Genomic DNA, 17,621 nt, shown 5'->3' with positions numbered 1-17,621 from the left:
AAGCAACAAAACAACACAAACAACAAAGAAAACACCCAAACAAGAGAGATCTCATGCTTAGATCAACCATGGTCAAGCACTCACCTCAAGAACAGAAGATTGGGGTTGAGAAATCGATGGAACAACACCTCCAGGAGCTTCTTCTTCGTTCCCAGCAACAGCTATCCCTTCTACAGCCTCAGATCTCTCCCAAAACACCAAGAACAAGCCCAAAAATTCACAGAAACGATTTCTCTCATTTTTCTCTCTTTTCTCACTCAACGGCAACACAACTCTTTCCCAAAACCCTCAATTTGTCGTTTAGCAGTTATAAACACGATTAGGGATTTTAATTGAACCAAACCGAACCAAACAGCAATTAAAACAAACCGGACCAAACCAGAAAACATGGTGTCGATCGATACACCAAGGGTGTCGATCGACACCCACACCAAAACCATAAAAAATTGGTTCGCGGATGTTACAATTATAAAAGAGATAAAATCTCAAATTATTATGAATTTGAATAAAATAATAAGTAAACAGCATTAATGTTTAAAATAAATACATGAATATATGGTGTAAGTAATTAATTTTTAGAATTTTGTAAACAATCATATACATAAAAGTAAGATTTCAGTCTCTCCTTATTGGTCCACTTGGCAATACAATTAAGAAAATTATTATTTTTAATCCACAAATGAAAAATATTTAATCATGAAATTTAACTCACATTTTAATATAAAATAGAAATTATATAAAGTATGCATTAACTATATTTCTCCACTCAATTGTATTAAAACACATAATAAATTAGAATTGTAACTCTTATCTATATTTCTCCACTTAATTGTATTAAAACACATAATAAATTAGAATTTTACAGCACTTCTATTCCTATAAATACTCATTCTCTCGTTCTTTCATTCTCTCATCCTCTTCAACTATATCTCAAATTTTGTTGTTGTTGTTAATACATAGTTTTTGATTTTTTAAAAAGTTTATCTTCATAGTTTTTGATATTTTAAAAGGTTTATCTGCATTGTCTATTTTAGATTATCATCTTGTAAGTAATCATTTTTTATACTCTTTTACTATGTTCACCCCACAAGGTCATGAGGTTGAAAAGATCTATGTCTAATTCTGTATTCTCTTCTAATACTCAAATTTAAATAGAGTAAAATATAGAAAAATAATATTAGTAAAACACATAATAACTTAGAATTGTAACTCCTATTTTTCTAAATATAATTCTACATCACTTCTATTCCTATAAATACTCATTCTCTTATTCTCTCATTCATTCATTCTCTCATCCTCTTTTACTATACTTCAAATCTTTTTGTTTTGTTTTGTTTTGTGTTTTTTTGTTGTTGTTGTTGTGTGGGTTAAAACATCAATTCAAATATCATTGTAAAAGCTTAATTCTAAATTATAGTTTTCGAGTTTGTAAGGTATATATATATATATATATATATATATTACATTGTTTTTGATGTTTAAAAGGTTTATCTCCATTGTCTATTTTAGATTATCATCTTATAAGTAATTTTTTTTTAATATTCTACTATATTCACTCCACAAGTTCATGAGGTTGAAAATATCCATGTCTAATTCTCTATTCTCTTCTAGCACTCAAATTTAAATAGAGTAATATATAGAAAAAGAATATAATTTTTAAAATATACCATCTAATTAAACCCTCTAAAGATGAAACCATTAGTATGAAATCTAGCACTATAATTTATATTGATGAGTGAAAATTTAGAAAAAGAAACCAAAAAGATAAAAGTTTTCCTTGGAAATTTTTAAAATTATTTAGATTGAAGTTCATATGATGTTATACGAAAACTAAATTAGTTTGTCACTTACAAAATAATATGAATTTAAATATGTATGAGTTTATACCAACAAAAAAAACAAATCATGTGTAAGTTTAAAATTTCATTTGACCACTTGGTATTCCTTTTATAAAAAACATAAAACAAATTAAAAAATTATTTCTAATTAACTCACATTTAACGTCATGTGTAATTCTATATTCAAATGTAACTCCTACCCAATAATTATTATAAATTTCATTCTCCCACTAATTTTTTTATCTTTCAAGATAAAATGTCTTTGGTTAAATTTTCATATTTTTTTATTTTTATTAGCTATATTTTTAGTTATATGATATATATATATATATATATATATATATATATATATCTTCTATTTATATTTCCTGAAACTTTGAAATGATGAATATTTATACATAATATTTTTATATATAGTTATTATTTTTTTTGATAATTTTGTTTGATACAATTTTACTATAATACAATTTTAAGAAAAAAATCTCTTATTTGATTATGTTATTGTTACCAGGAAAAAAACAAAATATTTTTTTATAAATATTCAGAAATATAATAAAACCAATATTATGCATACAACCACGCATTGCGTGGACTAATACCTAGTTATCAGTATAAGGTAATGATCAATTTAGTAAAGTATATAATCTCAGAAATATTATTTGTAATTTTTTATACACTGCGTAATTATTGTGTGTAAGATAAACAATATTTTTTATTTTAAAATATTATTGTATTAAAATTTTATTCAAAGAAAAATTTGTATTAATTAACGAATCATATATTTTCAGTATGCATAAAGGTTATTAGCACATAATTTGTTTTGGTATAAATTTAGTGTTATTATATTGATTTTAACATGGTGCATAGTTCATTAATTTAAAAACAAAGAGAATTTATGTGTATAAATTTAAATATGTAATAATATAAAATTGGTAAAAACTACTATAATAAAAAAAATTCTGATTTAAAAATTGTATAACAAAAGTACACAACCTAAAGAAGTGAGAGAGTATAATAAAATACCTTAAAATGAATAAATATAATGAAGACTACTCTATTAAAAAATTGGGACAAACTGATCGATTCAAATACATTTTTTTTTAGCTTTCCCTTCATATATAATTATCCATTTGCAAACAATTCACATATACAATAATATAAAAACAAAATTTCCAGTATAAACGATGTCAAATAAAATACAAAAAGAAAATAAGAAGATTTACCACATTTTAGAACACTAGTCAAACAAAAAAAAGCAAAAATAACATATATCAAAAATATTCAAAAGAAATGGTAACATTAAATAAAAAATCTTAATTAACTTTGAAAAAAAGTAAAAAGAAAAAGAAAAAGAAAAAGAAAAGAGGAGTGGTAATTAGTAATATATAATGTACCGTGCAAAGGGGGTAGGTGATTGAAGCTCTCTTTACAAATTTAATAATTTACAAGTTTAATAAAAATTTTACTATGGGTAAAAAAATATAAACTTCATTATGAGACAAGTCTATCAGAAAGTGTTTGACCAACTTGACATTTTGGATCATATGATCGGAAATTTTTAATTTTTGGTATTTTTTATCCGGTTCATAGTTTATGGATTTAACAAAAATCTAATTAATTACTAATTCGATTCACATTTAATCTGAATCTGTTGTCATGTCATCCGGATTTTTTGATGAAACTATTATTATTTCAATGTTATATTAAATAATTATATCGACAAATATAATCTCGTACAAACGTTTGGGATCAAATCCAAATTTGATTTAACATACCTAAACAAATTGTTGAAAATGTTTAGATTAGTTTAGAATAATATAAATATAATACCAGTTAACTATATTATATTTTAATTTTTCCTTATAAATATCAACCATGTAGGTTTGAATAGAGGTTTACGTGTTAAAAATTTACGCAAAAGTAATACCGCGCATACGTGCCTAGTTTTGATTAAAAAGGTAAGTAGATAAGTAATCGTAATTCGCCCCCATTAAATCTAACCTTTAGATTCAGCCAGAATGTTTCGGTTTCAATTTTCAATTTTCGGTTTCAGAACCTTTAGACTCGCCGACTTCTCTACTCGTCTCCAGAAATCGAGTTTCAAGGTCACTGGTGAAATTGTTGTAATCCCGGCGGTTGCTTCTTCTAGGGTTCCCCTGTATTTCACGTGAGAGACTTTGGCTTTTTCCCCTTTTCCTTTTTTTTTCTCAATTCAGTCAGCTACAGTTCATAGTTTGGTTTAAACGTCAGGATGTTCAGACTTGTGATTAGGTTTTAGTTTCAAATTCATTAAGCTCATGAACTGGAGTAGGTTTGATGTTTAAGCTCTCTTAATCCTAGAGTTTTCGTGACTGTATTTGCAGAGTTCAAACATGTCGTCGCTGCGTAATTGTGTTCCACGGCCTGCTCATAAGGAGCGATCTCAGCCGTAAGTTTGGGGATTTGCTCTTCTTCTTTCTTCCTTTTTGTTTTGCCAAATTTCTCTTCTTTTTTTTTTAATTAAAGTTTGGATTTTTATATGTATCAGGCAAGCGAGAAAGAAGTTTGGTCTCCTCGAGAAGCATAAGGATTATGTTATCCGAGCTAAAGCTTATCACAAAAAGCAGGATACTTTAAAGGTACCACTTACACACTCTCTCTGTTTACAATTGTATCTCTGTTATGATTCTGCTGTTGAGAGATCCCAGGTTTTAGCAGAATGTAGTCTTTCAAGTATGTATAGACATTTGTTGGTTTAAGGGATTGATTGACTGGTTTATATCTGTGAGATAGCTAAAGAAACTCAAAAACCATTCAAGGCATTATTCTTAGCTAGCTTGTGTTGTAGAGTTCAGCTTCTCTAACGCCGTTTTTATTCTTAATTTTACTGTAGATACTTAGGCAGAAGGCGGCATTCAAGAATCCAGATGAATTCAACTTTAAGATGATCAATAGTAAAACAGATCGTGGAAATCATAGACCAAAGTAAGCATATCTAATTTTGTCGTTTTCACTCTCATGGTTCCTCCTTTTCTCCTTGGTCTGTCAATGTGACAAAGATATTGTTTTCAGGGATGAGGTAAATAAATACTGTGCGGAAGAGCTCATGATAATGAAGACCCAAGATATAGGATATGTGTTCCAAAAATGGCAGAGTGAGAAAAACGTATGTAGTCTTTCCTCGTTCACATCCCGAGAGCTTTCTGCTTACAATCATATTCATCCATTTTTCTCTTTATCTTTTGTAGAAAATTGACAAGCTTACTTCATCACTGCAATGTACTGAGGGTCAGTCAAGCCGTAGACATGTTTACTATGCAGAAGACAGGTTAATCCCAACGTTTTTTAGTCCTTTCTTACTTGGTGCAGCTTTTTCATACTTTTTCTCTTTCAATGTGATTGTTCATATTCGACACTGGAAAACCTCGTTTCCTACAAGATTCAAAAGACATTAACGTTACCACGTTAATCATGTTGTCTTATGATCTGTAACGCTGGTCCTTCTTTATCAGAGAGGAGGCTAGAGAACTGGAGTCAGAAAGTAGAAGCAGAAGTGATATCTCTGCGAGAGGGATCCCGAGAGATATTCAAAAGTATGTCTCCGAAATGCATTAGATGTTTCCAAGGGTATCATACAGATAAGCAATACTCATCATCTTCTATTTCTTGAAACAGGAAAATGGATAGGTCCTATAGAGACCTTGAGGCACGGAGGAGCAGGGCTAATAATTTGGAAAAGTTATACGCGGATATGTCAATGCAGAAGGAATTACAGGTAATAATATCGGCCCTGTTCATTTTCTTGTCGCTAGATCCAGCGACAGCGACCAGCTACAGATTTCAGCGACAGCATATGTTGTTCGTTTGTCTTCGCTAGCGACTCGTTAAATTGTTCGTTTGCCTGTCGCTGCGACTAAATACCATATATTTTTAAAAGAAATTAATAAAACTTAATTTTTGATAATTTTTATTTTTATTTAAAAAAAATTTACATATAGCCATGAAAATAAATTAAAAACATATTTACATTTTTTTTCTTTTTTTGACAATCATCATATTTACATATTTTTAAATAAATAATTTGAATTTTATTTTTAATTTATTTATTTTTAATATTGTTAAATTTAGTTTGTGTATAACTGATATTTTTAGAATTTTATTTAAATATATTCAAATTAATTTTTTATTTTATTTACTTAGATTTAGTTTAATTTTAATAACTATACATAATTATATTTTTACTTAACTAATTTTAATTTTGATCATATTTAATTTATCAATTTTTATTTTTTTATTTCTTGGTCGCTATGTTGTTCGTTTGCCTGTCGCTGGATCCAGCGACTGATCGCTGATCGTTGGCAACAGTCGCTGAAAATTTTAACGACTGAAAATTACGGTCACTGATCGCTGGCGATAGTCGCTGCGACTGGTTGCTAAACTAGCGACAGGTAAACGAACAACTTTCTGTCGCTGTTGCTCGTTTCTGTCGCTGGCGACAGGCAAACGAACAGGCCCATCATCAGTCTCCAAAGAAATAACTGTTTCTTTATAATTTTTAATGCAACAAGAAGTAGAACAATCTCTGATTAAGAGGATTTTTAAATGGACAGAAAAAGGGTCGCAAACGTAAGCTGCGTGAAGACGAGATACTCAATCCAAATGGCAAACCGGTATACAAATGGCGGGCCTAGGCCTGATTAAAATACCCGGATCCGAATATCCGATCCGAATCCGATCCAAAAAACCCGATCCGAATCCGTATCCGAAATTGTAAAATACTCAAACGGGTTCTAAATCTCTAAATCCGAAAATCCGAATTCGAACCCGATCCGAACCAAAATCTGAACGGGTATCCGAATATACCAACATTATTAATATATAGTAGTAATATATTAGTAATATTTATAATTTTAATAATATAAGTGTTCAAAATATTCAGATTTTTAGATATTTTTGACAATTTGAAGTATTTAAACTGTTTATTAGTAAATTTGGGTAGAAAATACTCTAAATTTTTAGATATATTACGTATTATTGAATAATTTAGATTAAATTAGATACTAAAATTTTGAGTTTTGTGAACTTCGGATAATCCGAATCCAAACCGAAATACCCGAACCGAATCCGATCCGAACCCGAAGTGTAGAAATACCCGAACGAGTCCTATATCTCTAAACCCGAAAACCCGAAAACCTGAAATACCCGAACCGAACCCGAACGGGTACCCGAATGCCCAGGCCTAGGCGGGCCGATAGAAAGCGTTGAAGAAAAGCAGAGTTTTAATTATAAGTTTTTGATCTCCCTTCCCTGCAAACGTTAGATGGGACATTTTTTGTTTACTTTTAAACTTTCTTGTTGCATATCTGGAAAAGTTTGCTAATGGGATTGACGAAATTGAAACACATGGAGCCAAAATAGTTATGATATCGAAGATTTGAAGACTTTGAATGTTTTGCCCTCTTAACATAAAGTTCTCGTTACAAAAAGAGACTGTTTACTAATAGCAATAGTTAATGTGCACTTTTCTCTTTTAATTTGGCTTTTACTTAAAATGTGCAAATCTTACTCTAAACGACTGTTGTTAGTCTTCGATTTTGGTCTTACTCTAAACGACTGTTGTTAATCTTACTTATTTTGGTCTTCGATTTCTTAAAAAACTTTTTCGATTTATGTGGGAGAGAGAAAAAAGTAATGGGATTTTAAAATATACATGATTTGGTACGAATTCAGATTTTGAATCCAATCCCTAACTATTAAAGTAACCAAAGTGGTTTAATTTTGGTAGCTGCTAGAGGGATTTCTCATTAGAGTGTGTATACATCTAATCAAAGATATGAGTCGTAGGGTGCGGAAGAGAGTGGAGGAGAAAGGAAAGAACAAGCTTGATTCACCAAGTTATACTCATCTTCAGAAGATTAGGTTTCTTGGCGTTGACTCTGCTGATGCCATCATTCATCTCAGAGCAAGGAATCTGCTTGAAGTTAGCGGCGACTATTGCAGGAAGATTACAGATGCTACATTGTCTAAACTTGCGGTACGCCATGAAGCTCTTGAGAGCCTTCAACTTGGACCTGACTTCTGCGAGGAGATCACTAGTGATGCTATAAGAGTTATAGCATTTTGTTGTCCTAAACTGAAAAAGCTACGGGTTTCTGGCATTGAGGGATGTTAGTTCTGAGGCTATAGAATCTTTGGCCAAACATTGCCCACAGCTCAGTGATCTTGGATTCTTAGATTGTCTGAACATCAACGAAGAAGCACTGGGAAAAGTTGTGTCTGTTCGCTACCTCTCTGTTGCCGGGACATCAAACATAAAGTGGAAAGTTGCATTAGATAATTGGGAGAGGCTACCAACACTAACCTGTTTGGATGTCTCCAGAACCACCATTGACCATATTGCAGTTAAACGGTTGTTGAAATCATCACAGAACTTGAAAGTTTTGTGTGCTTTAAACTGCCCTTTTCTCGAAGAGGATAAAAGTTTCATCTCCAATAAATTCAAAGGGAAGGTCTTGCTTGCTATGTTTACCAATACCTTTGATGAGCTGGCTTCTATATTTGCCGACAACTCAAAGAAACCAAAGGATATATTTTTCTTACTGGAGAGATTTGATAAAAAAGGATAAAAGCATCGACAAAATAATGCTCTGGATTGAGTGGATTTCTCATACACTTCTACGAATTGCAGAGAGCAGTTCACAATAAGTGTCTCACCTCAGTTTCTGATATTGACTTCCTCACAAGCTCTTTCAAGACAAAGTGAACCTGCTGCATACGCGTCAAACTCATTACGATCTTGTATATGTATAAGAGTGAAGTGAAGATACACTTCAGAAGAACTTACAGCATCCACAGAAGCTTCGGCTGGACCTCTAAAGTAGCCCAGCGACCCTTCAATAAGATGGCGATAACCCTGTTCAGGTACAATCAAGTGAGGTTAATAGCCATCTGCCTCGGACAAGATTATCTTAACGCTTTGTAGAGAAAGATGGCGAACAAAAGGAAGCATTTTGAGTGCAGCTGGAAGTTGATTGTCGAAAACTACATAGATACGATAGACGCCTTAAAATGTAAATAATATGAGGTTAACCAAAGAAAAACCAATAACTTAAGCCTAAAGATTTCCACAGGAAGATGAGTAACGATGTTTACCCGCCATCCAGATGTTCCTTGAATATCTTATCAAATGCACGGCACATCTCTAATATAGTGTATAGTTGAGCCTGAGAATGAAACCAATAGATTTAGCCAATAGCTAAAAATGTAAGACTTCATTAAAGAGACATAGTTTCCCTTAAATGTACTCTCGTTAAATGTCAAAATATTCTCGTTCCTTGTGTCTCGCAAGCATCATATCGACATTCTTATTGTTATCTGCTTATGAACGGTTCACTATCCCAACACAAGGATGTTGCAGCTTGTATGATCTTCCTTCAAGAACCTTATTAAGGCAAGCAGTTTTGTACGTTAGATAAATATTTCTAAATTAAAATTTGTAATATCAGTCATGCCTAAATCAGTTCTGTAGATTTAATTACTTGCATTGCATCATCCCTAGATGGGCTTACCAACTATGATATCAGTCATGTACAATCATCAAACTAGACCATGACACATGAACCAAGAAGAGATAAAAAGGTACTTACTGCTAATGCATTAGTTCCTTTGTCCATCAAGTCTAACTTGGTAAGAACACCAAATGTCCTCTCTCACCTGAGACGATTAAACAAAAGACAATACCTCCTGCTAAATATTTAAATCATTCGCAACAGAAGAGCAAACAAACCTGTTGGATCGACATCTTTGGCGAGCTTAATTGCATCTGATGTGGCTATGTCTTGGTTAGCAGGGGATATAGCTAATATGATACAATTGGGCTGGAAACAAACAGAACTAACCAATTTATAAATAGACAAACGTTAAATGTCTGGATTTTTCTGGAATATTCGGGGATTTAACAAGGAAAGTAAGCAGTTGGTGGTTAGTGATTGGTTGAGGTCTAAGTCAGGTTTTGAAGTTGGTTGTTTGTTGGAAACTAAGGTGAAGGAAGGTAGAGTTCCTTTGACTGTTAAAAAAGTTTTTGGTAATTGGAGTGTTGTTTCAAACTATGAGTTTAGTAGATTGGGTCGGATCTGGGTGGTCTGGAGCAACAAAGTGAAGCTGCAGGTACTGATAAGCTCATAAGAGTATATGAGAGGCAAAAGAGAACACGTGCAAGTGGTAATGCACGTGAGAAGGAAGCTTGAGTGAAGAAGAAGTTATCTCTAAGTCGTAACAAACTTTAGAGAGTATAAATAGTTAGGAGAGTCTATTGTAAAGACTCATCATGCGTGATTAGAATTGTGTGAGTTTGTTAGATCAGAGCTGCGACTTTGTTACAGTGTGATAGGTGATTGGGAACTGTAACTCAGTCCTTATCAAATGGTGCGTTCGTGTGCTCGGATCGTCTCTAACGCCATGGATCTCGTTGCAATTCTAGTTTTCACAGGTGCAAGATCTGATTTGCGTTCTTGGCTTGATTGGATGGAGAATCATTTTGCGTTGGGAGCTTACACAGAATTTGAGAAATTGCATCTTGCACATGGCTTCATTGAAGGCGATGCAAACGATTTTTTTCAAGATGTAGAAGCGGTGAGTCCTTACCAGAGTTGGATCGCGATGAAGGAATCATTGTTGTGTGCTTTTGGTTCCGATGACGATCCTGAGAGAATCGCCTTTGAATTGGAGCGAGAATGACGATGGGAGGAGTTCCAACACTCGTTTCAGAAGAAGCGATCATCTCGACAACAATGTTCTGAGCATAACCAACCGATTTCAGTGACGCGAGCTCATATTCATCTGGAAATCACCGATGATTCGATGAATCACGTTGCTGCAATCTCTGGTGAGAAGAAAGGATCGTCGAAGGTGTTAGATATTTGTGTTAAACCGATTGGTTCAGAGCTAAAATCGATTCTAGAAACGCTACCGCAGGACGTAACGCTATTGCAAGACGCGTTATTCTTGGAAAGCAACTTGGCTGCAGATGCGATATTGATTAGTAATGTTTCTGATCCTGAGAAATTGGGAAACAATGATCTCAGGGAAGTCAATTTAGCAGATGTGGTCACGAACGTGAGTATGGAGAAGACTTCAATCCAGAATGACGGAGCTACTCACGAGGACTCGATTACACAATTATCTCACCAGATTGTGGCGTTTTCACATCTTCAAGTACCAATCTCTACTTTGGAACCCAGCCATAGAAGTCGAAGTGATTATCTAGGTGTTCTTGAGCGTTTTCCATCTGCTAGTATGAGGAAAACTAGTGCTCAGTCACTATATGGTCTTGAATGTGTCGATGGCAAGCAACATACACACCATGTGTTCGATGGATTGTGTGTGAGAAGCAAAAGATTAAATCAACAGAGGAAGTTGAGTTTGTCTCCCAAAACCTGGATGTTTAAGTTCAGAACCAGAAATCTGCAACACAATATGAGAATGGGAATGAGGAACAAGTCACACATGTCAAGGTTGAGATTCAAACGGATGTTGAGATGGGATTCACAAGGCATCCCACAGCTTCTTTGTGGAGGATTACATACACTTGTGGCTCTAGATGACGCTAATATGCTGCTTGGAGCAGAAGTTGCAGAGAGCTTTAATAAGTCTACTCGTGTAGCAGATTGTTTTGGACAAGCTTCTATTTCTTGTCCTCCCTCACATGGATTGGCGAGTGGTCTCTACTGCAAATTTTTTTATGGTGGCATCATATTTGCTGGTTTCATTGTTGCGTCTGCGAGTTGGCTGGGACTTATTTGTGTGTGGGCTGATTTTATGCTGCATAACAGTGGAGTGATTTCGGCAAAGTTACCAGTAACTTTTCAAGGGAGAGATTTGACTGCAGACTCTGGGCTAAAGACTCTGTTAGAGAAGATGTTTCAAGGGGACAGTGTTTGGGAAGCTTATCCAAAGATTGCTGAGACGTTGCACTTTCAACACAAACATGGATTGGATCTTCATGGCTCATTATGTGTCAATCTCTGCAGAGGTTACCCAGCACTTGTGAACAAGAGTGTTTATTTTTCTGTGTGGCATTGTTGGAAACAGAAGAAACTGCAGATCATTAACTTCCTCTGGGGAGTTCGACATATTTTGCAGAAGCCAGCTACTCTCTCATGTCTTGAAATGGAGCATACAAAGGCTGTTTCGTCAGGTGGGTCCATCGATTTATCCAAAGCTCCTGGGCATGGCGACATAGAGAAATGTCTGATCTTATCAGTGTTTGCTATTGGCAAATCACTCTGTTCTGTTTGGCACCGTTGGAAGAGCAAAAGAAAAGAAAAAAGATGCAGCCATAGTGCTTTGTCAGAGGAAACAGAGAAAGACTTTTGGGGGCTGCAAAATCTTATGCTCAATGCCACTACAAGCTCTTGAGGAGTTGATAGTTGAAGTCTTTCAGCTTGTTACTGACTTGTGTAGGAGAGTGCAGTTTCTGTCTTTGCAACTGGGCGTGCACTTCAAGACGAATCTTCTTGCTGGCATCGTTGGAGACTTGGTGATCAAGTGAGTACATCTTCTTCTCGACTGCAGATATTACAAGAGGCAAAGCATCCTTCTCTGCTGCTGATCATAAATTGCGCAGCAAGCCGTTTTGTTTTTCAAACGCTTGAGGGCAAGCGGCATTTCAAAGGGGGGAGTATTGATAAGCTCATAAGAGTATATGAGAGGCAAAAGAGAACACGTGCAAGTGGTAATGCACGTGAGAAGGAAGCTTGAGTGAAGAAGAAGTTATCTCTAAGTCGTAACAAACTTTAGAGAGTATAAATAGTTAGGAGAGTCTATTGTAAAGACTCATCATGCGTGATCAAAATTGTGTGAGTTTGTTAGATCAGAGCTGCGACTCTGTTACAGTGTGATAGGTGATTGGGAACTGTAACTCAGTCCTTATCAGGTACTTTTTAAAAGTGGACAGTTGATCACATGTCTCATTCAACTCCCAAGTCTCGAGGAGGATTTTCTCTGTTCTTTTGTCTATGCTTCTAATCTTGTAGCAGACCGGAAAGAGTTATGGCGAGATATCAAGCATCAACATGATTCTTTGATTTCCAGGTCTGTTTCCAAACTTCTGCGTTCTAGCTAGTTGTAGATATGTCTTTGTTATTACATTTCCTCGGGTCCAGTATTAATTGTATACCGAGATCAATGCTTCTAAGTAAGATGTATAACCTCGTGTTAGATCTTGGAATCACAACTGTTTTTCAACATATAAAAACTTTTGTTTGCTAGTGGATGTTACAAGTCCGTATTATGTCTTAACTAGTATGACTATCTGATACTACAGTGTAATAGCTACAACAGTTGCCAAGTTTCTGCATAGTGACAGCAAAAAGTAACCTGTAATGTGTACTCTGGTTGAGGTTTTTATTCTTTTATGAAAAACATTGCCAAGGGACCTTAAAGGTTCCTACCTTTTTCTGATTTCTCGAATGCTTAGGTTCATTCAACACTTTGTTTAACCCTGATAATTTCCGTTTTCAGGGAGGGATGAGACTCAGAGCAGAAGGTGAGGAAGCTGCAAAAGAGGATGAGCATAAAATCCCAAACGGTAACGGCATAGTGGAACCACGCAAACCTGTGGAGCAGAAGGGATTCACAGGAGGTTGTTGCCAAGGTGGAAACGGAGTTTCATGTTGCCAAGACCAAGCTCCAGAGCCAGTGAAGAAAGAAGAAGGATGCATGAAGCTAAACTGGTTGAGATCGATGGGGAAAGAAGAGGTTCTCTTGGGAGCAGCCTTTGACTTTATGAATGGATATACAATTTATACATCATTATGGCAAATACCGAAATGGTAATGTAATAAGCCTTTGACTCGGTTTAGTTTGGTTATCTTGTTATATTGACATGGATATACAGTTTATACATCAATATTATCATCCGGCCTAAGCATTGAGGCAATCAAAAAAGTCACAGTTATGAGTTCAAGGCAGTCCAGTTTACTTTTTGTTTATGTTAGTTGTATAGAAACTGGAACCAATTTATTAAAGCCGTTTAGGATTTGGTTCTCGAATGATACAATTTTGGTTTAGGTTTTTAGTTCGGTTTTGATTATAACTTGAATTTAGATCAGAAAAGCTATTTAAAGAAAGAAACAATACAAACATCCATGTGTAATTTTCATCATAATAGACAAAAGAAGAGATGATATAATAAATTGAAAATGATTTTTGAAAAGTGAAAAAAATACTATATATCTGCAAGGTACACACAAGGACAGTTCGTAAGCTATAGGTAAATGGATCTCACCTAACCTCATTCTTTTTTGGTTTGTTTACCTCACCGAGACACCGACGAGATTTTTCTATTCACTTTTCAGTTTTGGTCTTCCTTTTTATTTCTCTTTTCTTTTTTTTCTTCACTATCATAAGTTAATTTATATATCAAAAGTTCTAAAAAACGATCTATAAAGTTAGCTTAAACCACTCACTAAGTAGAATCTTTGATACATTAATCAGTTCATATTTGAAAATTTATTCAGGAAATATGTAAATAAATCATTTTTAGTTTTTAAACATACAAAATTATCAACTAAGAATACACTAAAGAAATTTCGTAAATGACACATTAAAGATCAAATTAATTCAGAATGTTAGATGTCTACGCAATTCCTTCTATATCAAAATACAAACTACATGATCTTCAAAAAATAATCATCGACTTGAATCCCTAAATCAACAAACAAACTTTCAGATATATTTTTTTTTTAAAATCAGTCGTGTACAATCTTATAAATTACAAATTTTTGACATTTGTCATGTTCAAACACATATATGCATAAATGATTTGAAACAAAGAGCAAAAAAAAAAAAACTAAATACAAAAATAAGCAAAAGTGGTGAAAAAGACCCGTGGGTGTGTGCTTCCGCGTCTGTAATAAGTGTTTTTGTCTTTGGACAGAGAAAGTAAGAGGAGATTTCTTGTCACCTCTCTTCTCACTCTGACGCCTACGCGGAAAAAGCAAACCACTTTCGATTTCTTTACTCTTCTTTTTTTTTTTGTTCTTCTCAATCAAAACCCCCAAAAAACCTTTGTTTTTATAAAAGAAATCTTTAACCAAATCAAACACCGAATCATCGAGATTTTGACCAATTCTTCCACCAGTTCCAGTGTCAACTTCAGTTCTTCCATTTTTCTTCTTCTCCATCATCTCTCTCTTTCATATCGCTCTCTCAAATTCCCTTCTTTCTCGTGCAGTTTTTTTTTTTTTTTTTTTTTTTTTTTTTTTTTTTTTTTTNTGTGATTTTGATTGTTGTCTCTTCTTTCTTTTATTCTTCTATGTTCTCTGTTTTTCTTATGTGGAACCTTTGATTCACCACCAAAAGAAAAGAAAAAAGGCATCTTTGTTTCTTATCTGATTGTAATAGTTCTCAATTCCATAAAACCAAAAACAGAATGATTAATCAATCAAAAAGGCCCCAGCTTTGACATATCATCTCTCTCTAGAGCTAGCTGCTAGGGTTTTTGTTTTGTTTTGTTTTGGGTTTTGATTTTTGTGGGGGAAGAAATGGGATCTGCAAGTGGGTTTTACTCAAATGAAGAGTTCGAATTGGATCCTAAATGGCTTGTTGATCCTCGTCATCTCTTTGTTGGTCCTAAGATCGGTGAAGGTGCTCATGCCAAAGTTTATGAGGGAAAGTAAGCTTTGACTTCCAATAAAAACTGTATTTTTTTTTAAAAAAAAATCCGTTCAATCATTGCTTTGCTACAGAGCAAAATTTCAGAACTTTTGTTTTGAGTTTTCTTTCAACTGTTGGATTGAAGAAGAATAGTGTATGAATAAGAAGAACTTGGGCTTGAGAAAAAAGTTTGAATCTTTGCATATGTGAAGCACAAGAGAACCTTTTATTCTGATTAGAGAACTATTTATGTTTGTGTTACTCATGAATCATTATTAATGTTACAATTGGTTTCTTGTAGATTCTCTGTTTCTATAGATGGTTGATGATTGAAGAAGATGTTTGATGGATTGAAAAGTGTGTTTTCTTTTTGTTTTAGGTATAGAAACCAAACAGTGGCGATTAAGATTATTAAAAGAGGTGAATCCCCTGAAGAGATTGCTAAAAGGGATAACCGTTTTGCTAGAGAGATTGCTATGTTGTCTAAAGTCCAGCACAAGAATTTGGTCAAGGTTTAGTATTTTTGTTTTTCTTTCTGTTTATGATTCCCAAACCCTGTTCATTTTGGCTAAACAAGTATTGGGTTGTAATCAAAAACGTGTGGGAAAATGGTTTTTTTTTTTGTATAGTTCATTGGAGCGTGCAAAGAACCCATGATGGTTATAGTTACCGAGCTTCTACTAGGCGGCACATTGCGTAAATATCTAGTCAGCTTGCGGCCAAAGCTCTTAGACATTCGTTTGGCTGTAGGGTTTGCTCTTGACATTGCTCGCGCAATGGAATGTTTACATTCCCACGGAATCATTCACCGCGATCTTAAACCAGGTAAATGTAAAGAAATTTAAAAGGTCTGAAAATAAAAAAACCGTTACTTCTATAGTTTATATGGAAAAACTTATATGATCTTATTTGCATTTGCAGAGAATTTGATCTTATCAGCGGATCATAAGACAGTGAAACTCGCTGATTTTGGTTTAGCTAGAGAAGAATCATTAACCGAGATGATGACCGCAGAGACTGGTACATACCGATGGATGGCCCCCGAGGTAATTATTTTAATACTTACCCCGGAATTTTTTCATCCTTTTTGCGATTGTCTTATTTGACACCTGGTAATTGAATGAAACAGCTTTACAGTACGGTTACGTTAAGGCAAGGAGAGAAGAAACACTCTAATCATAAAGTCGATGCTTACAGCTTTGCCGTTGTCTTGTGGGAACTTATTCTCAACAAGTGACCATTTGAAGGCATGTCCAATCTACAAGCAGCCTATGCTGCTGCATTCAAGGTAAATAACACACCTCTTAATACATATAAAATGGTAACTGAAATAACTGATCTGAGCTTGGTCTGGTTTGGTTTGATCACATAAAAAAAAACCGTTTTGGTTTCAGATTTTGGAGTTTGAAACCGGTAACCAATCCGATTATGGTTTGTTTAAGGTGATAGATATTTGTTTAAAAACTGAATTATAACTACACTTTTTAAGGTGATAGCTAAGTTTTACTATAGTTTCTATTTTTCACAAATGGAAAGTTTGAAAAGGTCAAAATAGAAACTAGACTGAAAGTAAGATTGAACCTTGTATCTCTGATGGTCTCTCTGCATTTGGTCTTTACTTGTTTGAAAGATCCCTGGATTCTTGTGGCAATGTTGGTCGTGTCTTGGATAAGAATTTGATTCAATAGCAACGATAAGGTATTGAAACCGCCATTGTGACTAATTTTGTGTTTGTTTTTCAATAGAACTTGAGGCCAAGTGCAGAGGATTTACCAGGAGATTTAGAGATGATTGTCACATCATGCTGGAAAGAAGATCCTAACGAACGGCCAAATTTCACTGAGATAATTCAAATGCTCCTCCGTTACCTTACCACTGTTTCAGCGCCACAGATCATTCCTCCACCGAACCGACGAGTTTTCTCTTCAGAAAACATAGTTTTATCTCCTGAATCTCCCGGAACCTGCTCTCTGATGTCTGTCAAAGACGGAGATGCCTCTCGTCAAACCGTTAACACAGCTGATTCATCAGAGAAACAAACTAAAGGAAGCTTCTTCTTCTGCTGCTCATAGATGATGATGATCAATTTATATATTGTATTGGTTGTAATCTGTAAAGAAAAGGAGAGGAGGAAAGTGTTTATGATGA

The 17,621-nt window shown here is 34.3% G+C and overlaps 2 protein-coding genes, 1 long non-coding RNA gene and 1 pseudogene across 4 annotated transcripts; 3 read left to right on the top strand and 1 right to left on the bottom strand.

Moving 5' to 3' along the window:
• Positions 3,865–6,719, top strand: LOC104710599 (probable U3 small nucleolar RNA-associated protein 11). Its single transcript, XM_010427232.2, has 9 exons — positions 3,865–4,005; positions 4,202–4,266; positions 4,366–4,456; positions 4,711–4,802; positions 4,890–4,983; positions 5,066–5,145; positions 5,330–5,410; positions 5,493–5,592; positions 6,428–6,719. Exons 2-9 carry the CDS (start codon positions 4,211–4,213, stop codon positions 6,506–6,508), a joined length of 675 nt encoding a protein of 224 aa, XP_010425534.1. The 5' UTR covers positions 3,865–4,005; positions 4,202–4,210; the 3' UTR covers positions 6,509–6,719.
• LOC109126188 lies at positions 8,097–9,552 on the bottom strand. 2 transcript variants are annotated; one of them, XR_002033238.1, is made up of 3 exons: positions 9,464–9,552; positions 8,662–9,258; positions 8,097–8,582 (listed from the first exon to the last, which is right to left on the bottom strand). It is a non-coding gene; the product is annotated as an uncharacterized LOC109126188 (long non-coding RNA). The 2 variants fall into 2 exon arrangements; XR_002033237.1 differs by having other exon boundaries at positions 8,097–9,258; positions 9,464–9,549.
• On the top strand, positions 9,783–13,732 carry LOC104710598. Its single transcript, XM_010427231.2, has 2 exons — positions 9,783–12,908; positions 13,338–13,732. Exon 1 carries the CDS (start codon positions 10,677–10,679, stop codon positions 12,231–12,233), a length of 1,557 nt encoding a protein of 518 aa, XP_010425533.1. The 5' UTR covers positions 9,783–10,676; the 3' UTR covers positions 12,234–12,908; positions 13,338–13,732.
• LOC104710597 lies at positions 14,759–17,613 on the top strand (annotated as a pseudogene).

This window comes from Camelina sativa, chromosome 9 (assembly GCF_000633955.1).
Source record: "Camelina sativa cultivar DH55 chromosome 9, Cs, whole genome shotgun sequence".
In the NCBI taxonomy this organism is placed as follows: domain Eukaryota; kingdom Viridiplantae; phylum Streptophyta; class Magnoliopsida; order Brassicales; family Brassicaceae; genus Camelina; species Camelina sativa.
The sequence above is the reverse complement of the archived record's forward strand: the minus strand, read 5'-3'. Positions and strand labels throughout refer to the sequence as shown.